This window comes from Meleagris gallopavo, chromosome 17 (genome assembly GCF_000146605.3).
Source record: "Meleagris gallopavo isolate NT-WF06-2002-E0010 breed Aviagen turkey brand Nicholas breeding stock chromosome 17, Turkey_5.1, whole genome shotgun sequence".
Taxonomy (NCBI): Eukaryota; Metazoa; Chordata; class Aves; order Galliformes; family Phasianidae; genus Meleagris; species Meleagris gallopavo.
In genome coordinates, this window is record NC_015027.2 from 4,692,249 (window position 1) to 4,712,220 (window position 19,972).

Genomic DNA, 19,972 nt, shown 5'->3' on the forward strand with positions numbered 1-19,972 from the left:
TGAGGCAGAAGCTGTGGCTCGCTTGCACAGAGCTGGGCTTGGGTCACGCTGCGGGGAAGGTGATTTCCACCCAGCACATCCCTCCCTTGGATGCAGTCCAGGGCTGTTACAGCTGCTGGAAGGGCTCCCATTGCCTTCAGAGGGCTCTGGGCCCGTCCCTTCTTGCTGTGCTTCTAGAAGCTGAGTTAGCAAGGTGAGCTTGGCCATCAGCAGCCCCAGGTTGGAGGGGCACACCACACAGCCCCCTGCCCTTGGTGCTTGCTCTTGACATCTCTGTGATGTGTTTGCTTTCCCCCATCCCTGTGGGCAACTTCCAGCCTGCTCCCTTTGTCGCTGCTGGAGGTGTGCTGGCACTGTGCTGCACGACTCAAGAGAACTCAAACAATCTTGCTTAAAGGAGAAAAAAAAAAAAAAGCCATGTTTTTTCCAAGTTTTGAATCTCTTGTGTTTTGTTGTAATTTTTAAGAGACACATCTGCCTGAAGTGTTAAAAACACCTTTGGAGCTGCTGCAACAAAGCTGATCTTTGGGCATAGTAAAAGATTGAGTGTGTTTTTGTAGGAACCTTTTACAATTCCCAGCAGAGAATCCTGCTAGGAAAAATAGAGCTGCAAAAAAAGTTTTATACTTGCTTAAAGAAAGCAAAGCCAATTTCCAGGTATTACCAACTGCTACGTATGTAACAGGTGAAGAGATCTCAGGCCGGTGTGCAAGGGAGGCAGGGTGCCTTGGGTCTGTGCAGGCTGAGGTGTGTGAGCTGGAGCTGTGTTTTCTCCCTTGGCCCGTCCTTGGGAACGGGGCTGGAGCCCAGCATCCCGCCCACGGTCTCGGAGCAGGGGGAGCAAAGCCAACTTGTTCCCTAAAATCTCCTTTCTTGGTCCGCAGATCTCAGGAGCTGCACCTGAGGACCGAGGCGCATTCCTATCTCTCTGACCTGACCAAGCCATCCGATTTGGAGTTCATCGAAACGAAGCGGCCACGCCTGGACCTGCTGCAGGACCCCCTGCTGCGGCACTCGCCCCTCCTGAGCCAGGGCCAGCAGGCGGGCAGCGAGGAGCTGCCCAAGGTGAGGGCTGTGGCCGGGTCCCTTTGCCTTGTGCAGAGCTGCCTGTGGGCTCTGCGCTGCCGCTGCGTCACACAGTGTATGGTGCTGTTGGATGGCATGCACCGAGATGGGGAGACTTCTTCAGAGAAAGAAAAGGGTGTAGGGTTTCCTCCTAAACTGTTCTAGTTATGGGCTTGTATTTATGGACTTGTATTTACTGGCTGTTTGCTGCGCAAGAGCATTTGGGAAGTTCCTGTGGGCTGGGCTAGGGTTGGTTGTGTCTGGCTTTTGTGGATACTGTGCCTTAATTTGATTTTTAGTTGACCTTTCTTATTTATCACATCTGCTTATTTAATATCGGTGTTTGAAGGGCTGGAATTGGCTGCTGGTGGTTCCTTAATATAATCTACCCCAGGAAAGCCTCCCTTGCCTTAGTCTCCTGGAGCAGAGCAGATTGTTTACTTGCAATTACCTCCTCTGCTGCGTGATAAATATTACAAAGAACAGCCTCTTGCTTGTGTGCCTGCTTGGATTGAGCTGCATGCTCTACTGGGATGGAGGTGTTTGTCTTCAGCGTGAGCTTTGGTTTATTCCTGGTGGAGCTTGCATGAGACCCTGCTGACTGTCATGGAGGAGAGGAACATTTAACTTGAAATGGGGCAAATGAGGGCAGTTTGGGTGGTTGGGGTTCCAGGAGAGGCCTGGCCAGAGCTGGAGGTTGCGAGGTGCTGCCAGGAGCAGCAGAGGCCCTGCAGTGTGGGGGCTCTGGACACAGAATGATCCTGTGGGTGCTGGCCCAGGTGTCTGTTGGGGAAAGAAGCTGTTAGCCACAAAACCGAAGATGTTCTCTCTCCAAAGACGTGAGGAAGCCAGGACAGCTTTTCTGTCTGCACATTGTTTCCATCAGCAGTTCTGTTCTGCTTCTTGCCGGAAAACCACGCATTGTCTCAGCTATTTGTTTCTAATAGGCAAAGCCACTCTTGAGGCATTAGTCGCTGAGTTAGGGGCTGCATTTGCTTCTTGGTCTGTGACACATTTCCAAGAATTACATTGCATTTTATGGGGCTTAAAACGTTTGTTAATGAAAGAGAGAGAGAGAGAAAGCTGAGATGCATACCATTCAGCAGGACAAGATTATGCTTTTAGTGGAGCCATTTGTAATGTCGCAGTCTGGAAGGAGAGAAAAATGGCTGGGGAGCACCTGAGGGGGCTGGGTTGGCTGCTGCGAGCTGCAGGGCTGTTCCTGGGCAGGGGTGGCTGAGGTACTGTGTGTGCTGCTCTTCCTGATGGCTTTACAGATTGTGGCAAGTCCTGGTAACAAGCTGTGGAGCTTTTCCCATTAACACTCCCAGGAAAGAAGTGGATCTTGTATGGCGTTTATCCGGTTTTCTCAAACAGGGGATGAGCTGGGGCCCCTGTGCCCCATTCTGGATCACAGCAGCCTCACTTCAAATGAAGATTAGCATGCAATGCAAAGGCAGCAGCTCTTACTAGCTCAGCTCTTTGTGGCTACAGAAAGCAGATGTGTCGGGGAAGCGTTCCTTACAAAAGCAGCAGCTTTACAGCCATGTCTGCCAGCAAAAGATTACCTTTTATACGAACGTCACATTGCTCAAACCCTTGATCAATTCTCTTCAGGCTGGGAAACAGAAGGCTGTTTGCCTACCTGTTTTCTCCACTTGAGCATCTCTCCCCCACGCAGGGTGGCTGTCACATTGCTGCAGGGCAGAGTGCTGCTCCTACTGCTGGGTGGGCTCAGGAGAGCTCAGGGGACAAAACGTCCTGGTGCCCTCCATCCAGGTCGACAGTGCCTCTGAGAAGGTGCTCCCCTGTGCTGGCCAAGAACAGCCAGGCAGAACTAAAGTGTGCCTGCTTTCTCTCACATTGTGACGTGTATGTGAGACCCGCTGCAGGAGCGGCTGTTATGGGGATTTGCCAAGCATGCTTGTAGTGGAGGTGCTGGAGCTGCTTCCCAGGACCCTTGGTGGGTTTGGTGTCGGGTGGGGAAAGCCATGGTCCTTCAGCAGATCAGAACAGCACCGCAGGCCTGTCGTGTCTGTGTGATCCCTGTCCCCCCACAGCCATGGGTGCTGGTGCTGCGTGCTGTGTCTGGCCACCCAGCACCTGCTGCAGAGCTGGACCCCGGTCCTGCTACCCCCCCTTCCCTTCCAGCTCTTCTTATTCCCCTTGTGCTTCCACTTGTTCTTCCCACTTCTGAGACTGCTTTTCCACCACATATGTGGTTTGCTACTCTCCCTATAGGATGTGAGTCAGTCGTGATCTGCATTTAGTCCCCTTGCAGGGGCTGGCTGCTGCAGTTGCAGCCTATTGGTCCAGTGGGATGGTGCTGCAGGAGCCCCACAACCCTGCTGTGGGGCCGGGGCAGGCTCAGGAAACCTGAACCTCACTGCCATCTGCCCCAGCAAGCCGCTGGCCACCGGTAAGTCTCTTCCCCTTTCTATGTCTCAGATTTCCCCGTCGGTAACTGGGACAATGCCACTTCCCTCTTTTGTAAAGGAGTTAACAGCTTTTGATGGAAAAAGGCTATTAAAAAACAACGTGTTGTGAGTGCTTGGACTCTGCTTTGCATTGTTGAAGGGTTTTAATTTCTTCCCTTTCTTCGTGAATGTTTTTGTTGTGCTACGAACGAAAAGCTGGGATCTGAAAGGAGAAGGTGGGACTCTGGGGAAAGGCAGCGCTAAGGCCAGGAAATATATGCAGCAAAGCAGAAATTAGGGCAAAGGGCACTATGCTTTGATGCACATTAATGCAGCTTTAAAAGCCATTAATTGAAAAAGGATGAATTAACACGTTTAAAATGCATTTTTAATGATGCATTGAAGCCAGCACCACGCATGCCAAATTTCACACCAGCTGCCTGTTCCAGAGTGCGACGTACACCAAACTCCTGGAGAACAGGCAGGGAGGTGGGAGGGCTCCTGGGCAGCCCTGAGCAGCCTGGCAGCACCCCAAAGAGCTGGAGGGGCCCTGGGGAGCCCTGTCCCCACTCCCTGCTGGTGAGGGGCGGCCCGGGGAGGGGGCATCGTCGGCTGGGATCCCATTTGTGAGCGAGGGAAGAGCCCCAATCCCAGTGCAGAGCTGGTAAATCACCAGCCTGCTCTCTCAGCTCCGTGGTTTTCTGCATGGCTTTGTTATGGGAACATTGATCTGTTGCTGGGATTAACCTCTCAGAGTTTCCAGTGGGCTGGTCTCACAGTTATTAATGAAACTGGCTGGAACTCGTGTTGACCTTGGCAGAGGCCCCAGTTGGCTACGAGGGAACTGGCAAACGCATAATCTCTAATTGAGTAATCCAGCACAGGGGGAAGGGAGCGAGGGGGTGGAAGCAGCAGTGCTTTGAACTCGGAGAGCTGCAGCACTCCGGCAGGATGCGTGGGAGCAGCTTCCAGACCTGCTGAGCGTGGCCAGGAGTGGCAGGGGGCCCCTCGGATGGACCTGTGCTGGCTGCCACTGCCTCCCCACACTTACGGCCATTTACCGAGTGTCTGGGTGACAGAGTGATGCCGTGAGCTCCAGGCACTTGTCCTCTGCTATGTGCTTCCAGGGCTGGGGGTTGGGCACCCAGCAGCAGCACATGGAGCAGCAAAGGATCCCACTGCAGTGCATTCAGTTTCCCCCCCCCTTACCCCTACGACGCTGTTGCTCATGCTGTCAACTGATACAAATCCGACTGTGGGAAGGATCCCATGGAGTGGGGGAGGACTCTGCGTTAGGACAGCAGTGATTCAAGGCTATTTCTGGGAAGATGAGGGAGATGTTGGCATTCTTTGTTATTCCAAACATATTTAAATGCTGAAATATTTGCATTGTTCCCGCTGTCACACTGCAAATGTTTCTGGCTGGGTTCCTTTCTGCCCTGCTTTCCCCTCACTCCATCTCACCATTTTCCACCAGGGCGGCACGTGGCAGCCCCTGCTCGCTGTGCTGCCTCCTGCATAGCCTGGTGCTGCTCTGCTTTGAAGGGCAGAGCTGCCAGGCCACAGGGCAGGGCGCTGCAGGCAGGGAGCTCTGACCCTGCAGCTGACGGTGTTTGATTTTTCAGTTCTGATGGCTGGAGAACCAAAGCCAGCACCGTGCTTGCAGCAGGGCAGTGCTGCACAGCTCCACGGCGGTTATCCTTTTCTGTCTTTGAAGTGTTTGTACGTCTGTTACACGGTAAAATGCTTTTGAAGCCCATTCTTTCTTGAACAGCACGGATTGCTATGTGCCCTGCTGTTACTTCCTGGAAAGGAAAGGCAGGGTTTCTGTGCTGCCCAGCTCTGATTTGAGATCCTGCACTTGCGGCCCACTGGCAGGGAGTTAGGTGCTGTTAGACCTGGAGCATTGCTGCAGGATGGGGTGTGCAGTGCTTCCCATTTCTGTGTGTGCAGACAGCAAGGTGACAGGAGGTTACTGCCAGCTCACCAGCACTGCAGCTATTGCAGAACATCCTGGGCTCCCTCCATCCCCGTCGCTGGGAGTCCAGCATGGGGCGAGGGGTTCAGAAGGTGCCCGGGGCAGCCTCCATGAGTGTACAACACGGCACATCTGTGCTGCTGTACTTTTCCATCGTTATGAAATGCTGTAAATCCACAGCAGTGACTCATGCACCAGAAGTCAGGAGTTGTGACACCGATCAGCTGAGTGCTGTGTGTGAGGAGGAGGGCACGCTCATCCTCGCGCCGTGCGGGCACTGCACAGTGTTGTCGACGGGGCTGAGGGTGTGGGAGTGACTCTGGTGCTGGGTTTGGCAGGGAAGCTGCTGCTTTCAGCTGTGGTGTGGGAGCTGTCATAGCACTGAACGTGGCAGCAGCCATCGCTGGAACTCGGGGAGATTTACCTCCTTGCGTTGCAGAGCCTCATCTTCCAACAGCATCCTCAGCGTCAAGTGGGTGCCAAGGGGCCTTGTTGCAATCGCTCTCTGAAAACCTCCTCTCTTTCTGGACCCAAACCTGCTGTTCAAATGCAACATTTCTTTGGCTGTGTTTGAGGCAGAGCACATCAGAGGTTTCTGGCTCACTGCATGACAAAGCGGGCTGCAGCTCCGTGCTGATGGACACTTGCGTGCAGCAGGAATGCTGGCTGCGCGCAGAGGGGTTGTTCTAGGACAAGCTGACAGGCCCTTGGCTTGTTCTGCCGCTCTCAAAAAATGTAATTCTAATTCTTGGCACCTTCCTCTTAGAGGATAAAGAGTGGGAATGCAGTGGAGTCTGTTCTCTCTGCCCTTGGAAGCATGCTGTTATCCACAGTGAGCTGGTGTGGGCCAGGACACTGTGCTCCATCCTCCTTCGGGATCTGGTGAGGGTATGGCAGAAATTAACATGGGAAACGACCCAGGGCATCTCCTTCATTGCATTAGTATCTTCTCTGGTCAGTGTTGCCTGAGCATCCTCCGCCTACATGAGCTTGCAGCCCCGCTTCTGTGTGCCTGTGTGCTGGTGGGGGCTGCCAGCTGCTCTCTGGGCTTCCTGGGGTGGCATTCCCCAGGAAAGAGCCTGGGCAGAGCAGCCGTGCCACAGGGTTACGGAGCAGGGCGAGCACAGGCTTTGATTTCAGCCTGTTTTTCAGGTCTGCGCTGTTTTATCTCCTGCCAGCAATCCGGGTGTGACGTGGGGCACACAGCCCCCAGCAGCCGATGGCTCCTGCCCCAGCAGCACGGCCAGCAGAGGTGCGTGCAAGGCTCTGAGCCTTTCTGACACCAAAAGCTACAGGAGACTATGCAGGTTTGTGTATATGAATATATTGTGTATTCTGTTAATGGCTTTCAGTACATTTGGAGGGGGGTATATAGATTATACATTCATAAATGTTTCGTGCATATATGCTTTCCACAGTTTAATTGAAAGACCTGCATTTTTATGTATATAATATATGCATATGCACATATGTGCCACCATAACTTGTAAGCTGTGTTTTCAAAGGCTTCTTACAGCTGTGCTATCAGTGATCCAGGCAAAGAAAGGCTCACAGTCTCGAGCGAAGCTAAATATTGATTTGAGCTGATCTGGGCGCGCTTGGAGACATCACCAGTGTGCATGAATACAGCATAATCTCTGATTGGAGTGGGGAAATTTCATCATAAAGCCCCAAAAGGGAGGTTTGTTATTGCTTTCTTCCAAATGCCTGAATTTTATTAGCTTCAGTCATTCTTGGCAGGGCGGTGGAATGGGATTTTATAGTTAGCAAAGGAAAAGTAAACACAGTAATCATTTCATAGGCCTGTGCCTGCCAAACCAAGATGGAAATTCCAGCCTTGGTGGGAAGCTGGTGCTTTGCTAACAGATAATAACAAATTCACTGTGGGCTCATTCTTGCTATGGGAGCTGAGATATTGGTTTTTTTCTTTAACATCCTGGCCTGGAAGGGCAGAGGTGCTTCGTGTTGTTCTGCAGACAGGGCCTAGGCTGGGGCTTGCAGTTTGGGCAGCTTGTGCAGCAGCTGCAGCTGGAAATGGTTCTGCTCCCATGTCCTCCAGGGCGGTTTGGTCCTGCATTTGCTCTTCTTCTGGTTGGTTTTTCTCTGATCACAGTCCTCTGATGCTTGAGACCTGATGTTGTTGAACCCTGAGACCATCTCTACCTGACAAAAAAAATTCCTCCAAATAAGTCCAGAAGTGTCTTTGACAGGTTTTCTTTGCATGTGTTTCTGGGCACATCGAGCTGGTGGGGCTGGCACTGCACCCAAGCACGCTGTCCCGGCCTTGCTCCCCACTGCTGGTGTCACACTCGGGGACCACGGTTCTGCAGCCCCAACCGGGCTCAGCTGCGGCCTGCCGATGGAAAGCAGGCAGGAAATGGCTGCTGAGACAAGCAGGCGGTGTCGAGGCAGCCCTTCCACGTGTCGGCACGATTATTAGAACAGTCTGGCACCGGGCGCAGCCAGAGAGCGGCCGTGATGGACAGGGCAGCTGCTGGGGCCGGGCTGGCAGTGCTGCAGCTCCAAATGCAGCACTGGGGACCCATGAGGACACTCAAAGCTCCACTAAACAGTCCTGAGAAGCTGTGTGAAGGGATGTGAAGGGAAGGGCTTTTTCTCCCCCCCAGGCTATTTTCATGATAGTTATTTCTTTTTCTTTTCCCAAAGCATCCAAGTGACTGTGAGCTTGTTTCACACCTACACAAGTTTCCCAGCACAGCCACCTCTGAATGGAAGCCAGCCCAGCTTGGATTCCCGATCAGAAAGTTCCTTGTTTTTTCACTTGTTATCTCAGCTGGGGAAGTTTGCAGGTCGTGTCCGGCGGTGACCCGTATCTGTGCCCAGGCTGTTGAGTTTGGGTCTCTTGTTGTGTGTTTGAGTCTTAAAAGGCGTGTGTGCGTGTGTGTGCTCCACACTGTTCTGATGGGAGTGACAAGGTCTTGCTTTTGAGATGGAACTAGATTTAGAGGGAAACAGGGTCTTGGAGTACTGCCATTAAGTCAAATTTTCTTGCAGTGTTGGAACTGCTGATTTTTCCAGATCAGAGGTGCAGACTCAGCTTGCCACTTGGTGAATGAGTGGTAGATCAGAAATCCCTGGAGAGTATCCGTTAAACAACCCCATTCCCCGCAAGGAAAGGCAGTGTGTGGTTGGTGAGGGGAGCTCGGGGCAGCAGTGGGAGCAGCAGCTGCTGGTGTTGTTCAGAGAGGCTGCATGGTTTGAGGAGGAGCTGTGCCCACCAGCCCAGCCCGTTCCTGGTCACCTCCAGGGCACTGGCTGCCTGGCTGGGTGCTATGGCTCCAGCAAACAGGCTGGTCCTGCAGCACGCCTCAGGTTCTGCAGTTACCATCAGAGGTCTCTTGGGTGTCCCTTTCCATCTTACATAGAGTGGTTGGGTTGGAGGGGACCTTAAAGCTGACCCAGCCCCAAGCCCTGCGGTGGCCGGGTGCCCCCCAGCTCAAGCTGCCCAGGGCCCATCCGTGGCCTCGGGCACCTCCAGGGCTGGGCTCCGCAGCTCCTCTGGACAACGTTTCTGTCTCCTCAGCAGCCCAGTCTCCTGCATCTGGAGTAAGGCAGCTTGGGCGGTCGTTGCACAGGGGAGAATGGCGGAAAGGAGCACGAGCCGGGCAGCCTTGAAGTATATCTCACTTGGAGTGATTAAATAGAGCTGTCTTCATTCATTCATTCCCGTCTCTCTAAATCGGATGCCCTTCAAGGCAGCTTCCCGACGGCAGCGCCGTGTGCCGCCCTGATTAACTCCCCGACAAATCCCTGCTCTGCTGCCTGAATGGACCCCGCAGGAATTTGCATGGCTGAGGAGTCCCTGCTCGCTCTCCTGCGTCCTTCCTCCTCCCCGGCAATAGGAGGAAATTTAAATGTTTCTGAAGAGCGACATTTCCATTTCAAAAGCTGTTCGCTCAAGTGCGTCTGGAGTGGGATTTCTCTCCCCCCCACTCCTCTCTGAATGGGAGCTTTAGAAGTCTCATTTCCTCTGCTTGATAACACCGGGCTGAGAAGGGCTTTTGTCTTCTCATTTCCCCTCAGTTTTTTACTTTTCAATGAGCGCTGTTTCCAGAAGCTGGCATCGTGGGTTTGCCATCCCCGGGCTGGAGGCTGCACCTGGTGGGCCCGCTGCCCTCTGAGCCGGGGTCACCCCGAGCACACGGAGGAGGACGAGCAGAGCCACCCCCACGGTGCTTTGCATCCCAGCTCCTGCAGGAGCACGGGCACACTGAGCCCGGCCCACCATCCGGCCCCGTGCTGCAGCGCACGGCCTTCCAGCGTGTGGCCTGTGTGCTTTGTGCCCGGTGGTGTGAGGAGTGTGTTTTGTTCAGTGCCTCCTGGAGGGCAGTTCTAAGAGGACGCGGTTGCCTGGCAGGAGTGATGCACAGCTATACGCTTTGTGGGATGGCACAAAGCAGGGAATTTGGCAAAGCCCTTCTTAGAAGAGCTGAGCTCTGGTGTGGCGTACAGGGCTCGAGGGCTTCTCTTAGCATCCTGAGGACTGGTGTGGACACTGCAGGTTTCCAGGGGCTGTACCAGCAGCACAAAACTGCATCAGAAGGAATGCACCTGCAGGGATCGGGGCTGACCCCAACGGCTGCATGCTGTGTGTGGTGGTGCGATGAGGGTGGCTGCTGCTGCAGAAAGAAGCTGGAGGTGCATCTTCCCCTGCCTTGTCCTCTGGGTGGCAGCCACACAGGGCTGTGTCACCGCGTCCCGCTTCCGAGGAAGTCTGTGGCAGGCGTTGCTGAGCGGTTCCTGTGAAGCCGGTTCTGTGGAAGCAGGGTGGCAGTGAGCCTGGCTGTGGGTGCTGGGTGTGATTGGAGGCGGTTTCACAGCCCGCGGTGCTGCAGGAGCAGCCCAGGGCTCTCACATTCCCTCGTGCTTCCGTTCCCTGCCGTGCCGCGGTGCGCTGGGCTGCCGCTCCTTTGCCCTCACAACCTGATGTGTGCTCATCCGGCCCGGGCTCTGTGTATGCAGGAGGTGGGGTGGCTCTGGGTTTCCATGGGAGTTTTCTGTTGCTGCAGGGCTTCGTCCACGGGGCTTTTCCTGTGTGTGGGTTTGCATTGGTGCTTATTTTGGAAAGCAAGGAGCCAAACCCCACCTTGTCCCCCGTGACTGGGTGAGCCCTGCTTCTTGAAATCATCCCCAACATTTCTTCTTGGCATTCCTCAACTCACACTTGTATTCCACTCCCCTGCTGGGTACCCGGCTCAGCCCCTCAGCTGCAGGTGTTGGCTGCTTTACTTCGTCCTTCTCTCGGAGGCAGTGAGAGGTACGGCTGGCACAGCACTGCCTGCAGCTGGGCAGTCCCGTGGCGCTGTGCTGGTGGAGCTGCTGGGAGAAAGGGAGGCATTGGGCATTCCTTAACGAGAGGTGGATGAGCTCCTCTTGGTAACAAGGAGACGATCCGAGTTCAGCCCAATTATTATCCGGAACATGGAAACGCCAGGCAGCGATGGAAGGCACGGCATCCATCTGTCGGTGCAATGCCTTTGGTCAGCCCCGGCAGAGCAAGGCTTTCCAGGTCTGCCCTGCTCCTCGCGGACTCTCCATGCCCAAGGCACACTGCTGTAATGATCCTGCAGCCCGCAGGCAGTATCTGCTACATGTTGTGCTGCAGAATGGGTTTTTTTTGAGCTCAGACAAGTTTTGCAAGAGCAGATACTGAGCTTTGGTTAGTGCATGTAACTGTAACACCAACTGGAGAGGTTTTACGCCCTCCAAAATCTGCTGGAGAGGTGGGGAGGGAGGGCCAGCATTTGTTCTTGCTTTTGCAACTCAATTGCTTCAAGCTGTTGAAACACTGGGGAAGTTTTTTGACCTACTTTCGTGAGAGCTTCAGAATCGTTGGGATATTTTCTGCCCTGGCTCGGTGGAATTCAGCTGAGTTACAGGGGAAAGGAATTTTGTACGCCTTCTCATAAAGTCATATTTATTTAAAGAGTAGAAAAAACAACAAAACATTAAAAAAAAAAATACTTTGTCTTCAGGCAGCTCCTCCTTCTCCAGTGCCCTGAATTCCCTGAGCACGTGCTGGGCTGCTGCCAGGGGAGGCCGTTCCTTCTTTGGGTCTCTGCCCCACTGTTTTCCTCAGCGCCAGCTCTCCTCCTGCAGCAGTGCCTGCCCTCCCTCACCCACCCTTGTTATCATACAGATCACATCATAATAAGGCCGGGGATGAACAGGAACTACAGTAGCTGTTAGCCATGTATAAAAACAAATCGCACAAAAACAGTATAATTACTGAGAAAATATCAACTTGAGTAATGCAGTAATTGCTTTCTTTCCTCCAGCAGATCTATTCCAGCTCTCCTGGCTCGTGCTGGTTTCAGAGTCTTGTGACTTCACGTTAATAAGAAGAATTTTGTTTCACACTGTGCTTGTTTAGAGCGTGGGTGCGACGCTGTCTGAAGTGCTGGCATTGCTGGGGGACATTTGGAGCAGGGAAGCAGAGCACCAGCGGCAGTGCGAGCAGGGGATACCCTGGGTCACTCCTTGCACAGCTCCGGTTTGCACCGTGCCAGCCAGCTGTGCTGAAGCCACTTGGGTTCCCCAGCTTTCCTCCTGCCGCCCTGGGCAGCAGAGGCTTCACGGCAGGCAGCGAGCCCTGCGTGATGGGCTCAAACCGCTTCTCTTTCCTGGCTTGTCCCAGAATCTGTGTCACTGTGCCCTGGGGGAGAGGGGTTCCCTCCTCACGGGGAGCCCTGCAGTGGGACCCATGCGGTGCCACCTGGGACCCAACCTGCTCCTCACAGACCTCTGCTCTGACAGCTCTGTGTTGTGGAAGAAGGGCTTCTCCTTGCCTTGTGTGAGTCACAGCCCTGCGCTTTGGGCTCCACATTTGCCTGGGTGAGATTTTTTTGCCTTCAGTTTTGTGTTTTCCTTTCTTTGCTGCTCATCCCTTCCTTTATTTGAAGAGGGGCTTGTGAAGTGACAGTGACCAGTTACTTGAGGTCTGGGGATATTGCCTTTATTTATTGCTGTCATCAGCTCATAATGAATTATGATAATGGGGTCTGTGCTGTAACTTGCAATTGTTTGCCTTACTCAGCTTTGCTACTATTTCGCTACAGGCTCTGCAGTGTAAAATGATACCTATTTATCAGAAAGCAGGTTTCTAAAGGGGTTATGCCAAGCAGCAGTGTAAAGATGCCCTCTCTTGCGCACTGGCAGGGATGAGAGAGCACCTTTTGTTTGCTGTGCCCAGTCAGAAGCCTTTCTCTCTGTTTTTGGCAGGCAGCCTTCTGTCCTTTAGAAAAATGCACCCAGCTCCAAGCCACGGCTGCTTTCTGTTCCTATTCCCTAATTTGAACTAGATTATACAAGCAGCTCATTTGTCTTTTGCTTCTTGTGGCTGTCCTGCTGGTATTGACTTAAAATGGAACAGAACAGCCGACAGCCCACCTGTGGAAAAGACACCTTCCTGCTGCAGCAGAGCGACCAGGTTTGCTGTCTGATCCTGGGGAAGTAAAGCAAGACAGAATCTGCTCTGTAAAGCTCCAGCTGGAGAGCAAACAGGGGTCTCTGCCATCTTGGTGTCACCGAGGGCATCGTGTCATCCTCCTGCACAGGGGCCAACCAGACTTGGCTGGGTGTGCAACCTGCAGCCGTGGTCAGGAGGTGCAGAACAATGTGGGCTTTGTCCCTGTGCTGGGACTGAGGTAGTGAGGCTGCGCAAACTTCTTCACTTGTTTGCTTTCCCTGTCCCTCCCCTCGGAGCAGCTGCAGGGTGCTGTGTGCAGCCTGATTGTGGTTTAAGGTTATGGACCCAACTGCAGCTCCTCTTCCCCACCTCCTGCCCCCCAGGGGAAAAAAAATCCATCCGCTCACTATGAGCAAATGAACAGATAAACCTCTAATTGAGGTAATGGGTGGCTGCCAGCTTGGAGCATGGTGCCATGGGGTGGGTTGTGCTGGCTCCCCTTGAGCCTTGTGTTTATCAGTGCTACGTGAGCCCACCTGAGCACGCAGCTCATGTTTGCAGGAGTTGGGCTTCTGGATAATTGGGAGTTTGTCAGTGAAGGGTGATGTGCAGAGGAGATGCTGTGGCTCTGGGATGCTCGTGGAGTACTGGCACGGTGCTGTCAGCAAGGGTGTCGATTTGCTGTGAACTGGGAGCAAAGGGAAGTGAGAGCTGCCCTCTGCAGTGACCACAAAGGTTTTGCCATCCCATCTTCTTCTGTTCATCTGAGAGCTTCTTTACCTGGAATCTGCAAAAAGCCGTTTTCCATCAGTTCTGTTTATCTAAGCTGATCTCACCTATCCCCGTGGTCTTCATCTCTGGAAGGATGTCACCTGCACTCGGGCTCCCCTCACTCTGCCAGGTTTTTAATGGGGTTGGAAGGATCCCTTTTGTGGGTGGGTTTGGTTCCATGGTGATGTGGGCTCACTGAAGGTGCCAGGAGTGGGACATGCTGCTGCAGGGCGTCCAGGAGAGTAACCCAGTGCTCTCTTGGAATGCTGAAGGTCACAGCACAGGGTGCTGATGGCGACTGGTGCTGCTTAGCCACGCAGGTTCTCTGAGAGGTGTGTGTGTCTTAAAGGGCTGGGAGCGGGCCAGGGAGCTCGCATCAGAGGCTGAGAGGACGATCCTGAGCCTCCCAGCACAGCTGACCGGCAGCTTTTGTGCTCCCCAGGACCGCGGCCTGCCTGGCAAGCTGGAGCCCGTGTCTCCTGTCAGCCCCGCGCACCCCGAGGCTGAGCTGGACCTGCTGCCGGCCCGGCTGTCCAAGGAGGAGCTCATCCAGAACATGGACCGCGTGGACCGCGAGATCACCATGGTGGAGCAGCAGATCTCCAAGCTGAAGAAGAAGCAGGTAGGAGGCTGGGCTCTGCAGGGCAGCTCGTGTCTGTGCTGCTTCTTGCTGGCTGATGCCCTGTCCCTTCCCGTGTATGTCCACAGAGGGGAAGTGGCCGTGCCTTTGCCACCAGGGTGGGCTGCAGCCGTGTTCTTGTCATGGCGTGGGGCACGGCTGCTGTGCTGACAGTCTTGTGTGGTCTGCCTTCCCTTGCATGAGAGCATGCCCCAGCTGAAGGATCACCTGCCTTATTGTAGCCACGTATACAATTACCATAAACCCATTAGGAGATTAATATGATAAAACCTTGGGAGATGCCTGTGAAAAACCCACAGACTTAAGAGCTTTTACTTCCTAAAGCAAATCACTTCTGCGTCTCTATTGCCAGTGGTTTTTCCCTTTGCTTGTGGCAAATTTCTGGTCTCTTGAGGGCTGCTAATCCCAAACTGCCTCCCCAGAGATGCTCGTGTAAAGAATTTCTGAATGGGGTGAATGTGTGCTCGGGTTGTCACACTGTGTGGGAAATGGGGATGAGTGCAGCTCCTTGAGGATGTGCTGGGTCAGTGGAAGCAGAGGGGACCGTGATCTATGCTTTCAACTCACATTGAGAAAGGACGTGCAAATTGATCATTTCCCATTGCTGGTGATGCGAGGGGCTTCCAGGGAGGGCAGCATGCTTGGAACCTGCAGGACCTCAGGCTTATTTCAGAGATGCTGATGAGCTGCTGTTGAAGCTGATGGGAGCAGCATATGCTCCTCGCCATTAAAATCAAACTGTCTTTCCATAAGGAAATAGATTTTTATTGTTGGCTGCTTGGTTGGTTGATTTCTTCCCTCTGAACAAGTTTTACAATTCTTCCTCTCCACAAAGACGCTCTGATGAGTGGGGAAGAAGGTGAAAGTGGTTGCTGGCAGTCATCCCCTCCACTTTTTTATTTTGGCATGTGGTAGCAAACCCATTTGGTACACCCAGTGCAAATATCTGCACAGTGTGGCTGCTGTCTGCTCCCCAGGAGAGCATGGTGCCAGGCAGGGGGTCCTGCCTGAGGTTCTGCAGGATCGCTTTGTCCGTCTGCACGTCTGAGCTGTCAGTGCTGGAGGAAAGCGAGGGAGGGGAAGTGATCAGCCTGTAACAGATCCCACTCCTCCCAGAGCAGGGGAGAGATTGTGCACAGCTGTAATTTCCTAATGCGTTTCCCCTCTGTCTTTGGGAGGCCTTCTCAGGGTAATTAAATGCACTTGTAAGGAAAGGCAGCGCAGAAAAAAAATACAGCACCCCACCATCCCTCTCTGCTCAGTTGTTCCAAAAATGGCAGTGAAGGCTCTGCCCGGCATTGCTAACAGGAGGGGTTTTGAGAAGGATGAGGCTTGAGCAAGCTGAGAAACCCTCCCCAAATCCTGCACACCCCTGGCAGAAGGCTGCTCTGATCAGCCATCCCCTGCTCATTCATGTGCCATATGTGCTTCAATCTCTCATTGAGTTTGTTCTCCCCCTTTCTGACAGGGAAAGATAATCTCTATGCATTTATTCCTGGCAGCAGTACTGGGGATCTTAACAAGAAATAAACCGCCGGGCTTTTCTTCGCAGCGGTGCCTGCGGCTCCGTGGAGCTGAGCTCTGCTGACGGCTGCTGGAGTACAACACTCCCACCTGGTGATGGAGGTGCAGCTGAGCCCTGCTGGGCTGGGGAGCTGAGGGGCTTCGGTGTCCTGCAGGGCTCCCACCAGCTCTCCCATGGGCTCTTTGGAGGTAGTTTGCAGTAACACATGGTGGCTGGAGGCCCTCTCCTCCCTGCTGGGTTAGGGAACGTTGCAGTGCCCACTCTGGCTTGCCACGCTGGGTGCACTTTTGTGCACAGCTAACGATGACGTTTTGTGTCCTTTTGTTATTGCTGCTCCTGGTTTTGGGGAGAGAAGGGGACTTCAGGGCAGTTACCACTGAGGGTAGGGAGGGAGTGAGTGTGGAGCTGTCAGGTCTCATTTCCCATCCCTCTTCTCTCCCTGTAAAGGTCACAGTTCCAGCCTAGCTTTTGTGGCAGACCTTTAAGAAATCCATTTTGTTCGTGTCTGAGAACCTTGACCTATTTCACTTTGCCATTTCCCACAGCTCCCAGGGGTAGCTGTAGTGTGCTGGACCTGCTGAGGTCAGGTTTGCTGTTCCAGTGGGTGCTGGTGCCCACAGAGTATCTGCATCCATAGCCTCCAGCATCTGGCCCTTTAATAACTGTACCATGTTACACCACAGAGAGCAGTCTAATTCTCTACTGTATTTCAGCTATAATTAGATTTGTATTTTTTTCTCTTAACGAGCTGCTTTTAATGAGCCTCCACTTACTGGCAAACTTTCATTTCCTGATATGCCATCAAATCCTCTTGTCTGAAATCAATTACAGCAGACCCGACCACTTTGCAGGATTTTTGTGGGTTTCCAGAACAATGCAGCCAAGTTTGGCATTTTTACCCAAATATTTTCCCCCAGAGGAGGGGAGGATTGACGGATGCCTCAGTGGGAATCCCTTCCGAGTGCTCAGAGCTCCTGGTTCAGGAGCAGGGTGTGATGGAGTGTCCTCAGCAACCTGAGAGCACTGTGATGCGGGAGCAGTGAAGGTGCAGGGGGTACCAGGGGGGCTGATGGTTGTTGGCAGCTTTGAGCTGTTGCTTAAGTGTTTTCTTGGACTGTATCCTACAGCCCAAGTGTTGCTCTCAGCTAGAGCAAAGCGCTGGATGAGTGTCCTATAGAGACCGGTCATCCCAGGGCATCTCCTCCAGACACAGCACCAGAAGATAAAACCTGTGATGGAGAGCAGCCTTGCTCCATCCATTGTTCTTCTGCAGCTCCCCTTGCAGGCAGCAGCTCCAAAGGCAGGCAGGAGCTGTGGTTCCCCTCTAGGGTTTCTAATAAAGCCGTTATTCCCAGCCACAAGGCTCTCCAGGAGGCCTGCTCAAGGCTGGTCCTGTTGTCCACGGTCGAGGACAGGCTGCCTGAGCTGGGACAGCATTGTGCATCTGTCGGCAGCTCTCCTTCCTCTCCCTGTCTCTAAAGCTGCCCATGGTGGCTCCCAGTAAGCTTTCTGTATTGGTCATGGTACTGCAGAGAGTCTCGTGTGGACGGGGATGGCAGCGTTTCTCGCTGTGACTCACTCTCCTCCCCCCTTTCCTTCCACAGCAACAGTTGGAGGAAGAAGCAGCCAAACCACCAGAGCCTGAAAAACCCATCTCCCCCCCTCCTATCGAATCCAAACATCGCAGCTTGGTGCAGATCATCTACGACGAGAACAGGGTGAGTCTGGAAACGATGGAAATTCAGATGTGTGGTTGTGCTGTGTCATCCTGGCCTGGGCTGGGAGGGTCTGGTGTGGGGCAGATGGGGATTGCCCTGGGCGAGTTCCTTGGTGAAGGCTGTGGGCAGATGTGATGGATGGAGTTCTGTCCAGAGCAGTGATGATGGAGGGCTGAGCCCTGGGGTGCTCTCTCTGCTCTGTGGATTAAGTGCCATGTGAGAACCTGCTTTTGTAGGGTTTCCTGCAGTATGTGTTAGATTGGAAGCATTGGAGCCCTGCCTGTTAAACAGCTTGCTTTATCTTCTCCCCTGGAGTGAACTGGTAGAAAATTGCCTTTAATGATGGGCTTTGGCTTGGTGGGCTGCACAGGTGGAGGGGGACGTCCGTGCTGCTCCAATACTGGCAGCCAGCTACGAGCCCTCCTGGCTGCCCCTGGGCCGTGGGGCTGTTGCAGAAAGGACGTGCATTTGTGGGTATTTGATGCTGGAAATGGCATTAGCAAAGGTCATGCTGGCATCACTGCGTTTGGATCTCTGCCTTGACCGCTCGTTTGTTGTGCTCAGCCATCGCCTGCAACAGCAGCCTGAGGAGATGTGAATTTTGCTATGTGCTTTGGAGGGATGCTGGAAAATTGGGCCCTTTGGAAGATAATCAAGCACATTCATTTTCATTTAGGTGTTGGATAAAAAGGATGATTTTGCATAAAAGGAAAACTACCAGTCGCTAATTATTTTGAATTGCAAAGCCTGAGATTTCACTGGGAGCTGCAGAAATCCAGGTGCCTGACGCTAAAAGAAAAGAAAAATAAATCACATACTCTGTGCTCACAGGCAGTGCCGTTTTGCTGGTTGTACTTTTCCCGTCTGCCTCTCTCCGTTAGCAGTAGGAAGCAAGCTGAGAGCAGCACAGTTGAGGTGTGAGCACACAGCAGAGCTGGGCTGGCCCTGCAGAGCCGGGCCTTGGAGCCCTTCTGCCTCACAGCGTGGCCAGGCATCCTGCCCGGGAGCCTTGGGCTAGGCAGCTTCTGACTGCCATGCAAGGGTTGGGTTCGCAAAAGGAGACCTCAGATATTTTCGTTCTTATTCCATTGACCTCATCCTCCCTGGATGCTGTGGTCCACATGATGAGGGGAAGAAGCAGGTGTTGGTGAGGCAGGGGAGGAAAGGTGATCTTCAGAGGCTGCGTCTCTGACGAGCTGCATTGCAGCAGTTGCTGTTAGCAGGAGCTGGCTCAGAGCACAATCCTGCTGGGCTCATGTCTTACTGTGCCCCCTCTGCTCGGTCCTGCCCAGCAGCAGGGCCACGCTTGCCCTCTTGTCTCTCTGAATCCCTTCCGCCTCTCTTTGTGGTCTCTGGATGAGTGAAGATTCCTCCCCGAGAGCAGCGTGTCAGCAAGCTGTCTGCGGGCAGCGGGCTCAGGCCGAGCAGCCCTTCTCTTCTGCCTGGCAGAAACCACGGCGGGTGGCGGCAGAGTTCCTCCTTTGGGGAAGACACGATCTGTTCATGGCTGCAGAGCATGCAGAGGCCCTGCTGTGTCCTTGTCCGCAGCTCGCAGTGCGGGCTGGTGGGTGGCTGTGCGGAGGAGTGCAGGCAGCGCGGCTCGCGGTATTGCTGTCCCCTGAGGGGAGCCTCAGCTCTCAGCTGGGCAGCTCTCTTGGTGGAGCAGCTGAAGGGCCCTGGTTCCACACCTTTGGTGCTGAGCTGCTGCCCGGCACAGGGTGCCGACCTGTTCCCAGCCCCGTGCTGAGCGCGGCACGAAGGAGGGAGCGAGCGCCGTGCACGGAGGAGAGGAGGTTATGTGAGGACAGAGCAGCTAGGAATGCCGGAAAATCGAGTTAGCCAGCCGTTCTGTGACCTACTTTCCTTTTGGCCATAGCTGTGGCTTTTCAGGGGTGAATGGTTTCTAATTTTAGCCCTGCTTCATCAGGGAGGTCTGTACGTTTCCTCCCCACCGTGCTGGGACGGCTGAGCGCTGGGCCGTGGGCTGGCGCTGCTGGTCTGAGAACCCCATCGTGCTGCCTGTCCCACCTCCAGCCCTCTTACTGTGTTCCTCAGCATCAGAGAGCATCAATGTGAGAGCCCGACTTGCAGCCCCTCCTGCTGCGCTCTGCTGGGCAAGTAATTGATTTCCAGAAAGAAATCAGTTGGCTGTACAGATTGTGCTAGGGAGGGAGAGGGAAAAGCTCTGGTGACCACGATGGAGTGCTCTGTTGTCAGAGGATGTGAGGATGGTGCCGAGCTCCTGCAGACGCCGGATTGTGCCGGGCATCCCACGTGCTGCCTGGGGCTGGCAGCTCTGCATAGCGAGCATCTCTGAAGTGAAACTATGTTGGTGACCTTTAGAGCCATCCCTGTGGGAGAGAAGCTGATTCCTGCAGGGTCTGCCACCTCTCTGCTGGTAGCTGTGGTACAGGCTCTTCATGGGCTTT

At 53.8% G+C, this 19,972-nt stretch overlaps 1 protein-coding gene across 12 annotated transcripts in view; it reads left to right on the plus strand.

Annotated features, from left to right (window-relative positions):
• NCOR2 (nuclear receptor corepressor 2) overlaps positions 1-19,972 on the plus strand; it is a 116,649-nt gene that overhangs the window by 16,382 nt on the left and 80,295 nt on the right. For all 12 annotated transcript variants that reach the window (XM_031555959.1, XM_010720058.2, XM_010720061.2 and 9 more), the window contains exons 3-5: positions 885-1,065; positions 14,103-14,282; positions 17,430-17,543. In XM_031555959.1, the coding sequence (XP_031411819.1) occupies positions 885-1,065; positions 14,103-14,282; positions 17,430-17,543 (475 nt within the window). The remainder of the gene's footprint in view (positions 1-884; positions 1,066-14,102; positions 14,283-17,429; positions 17,544-19,972) is intronic.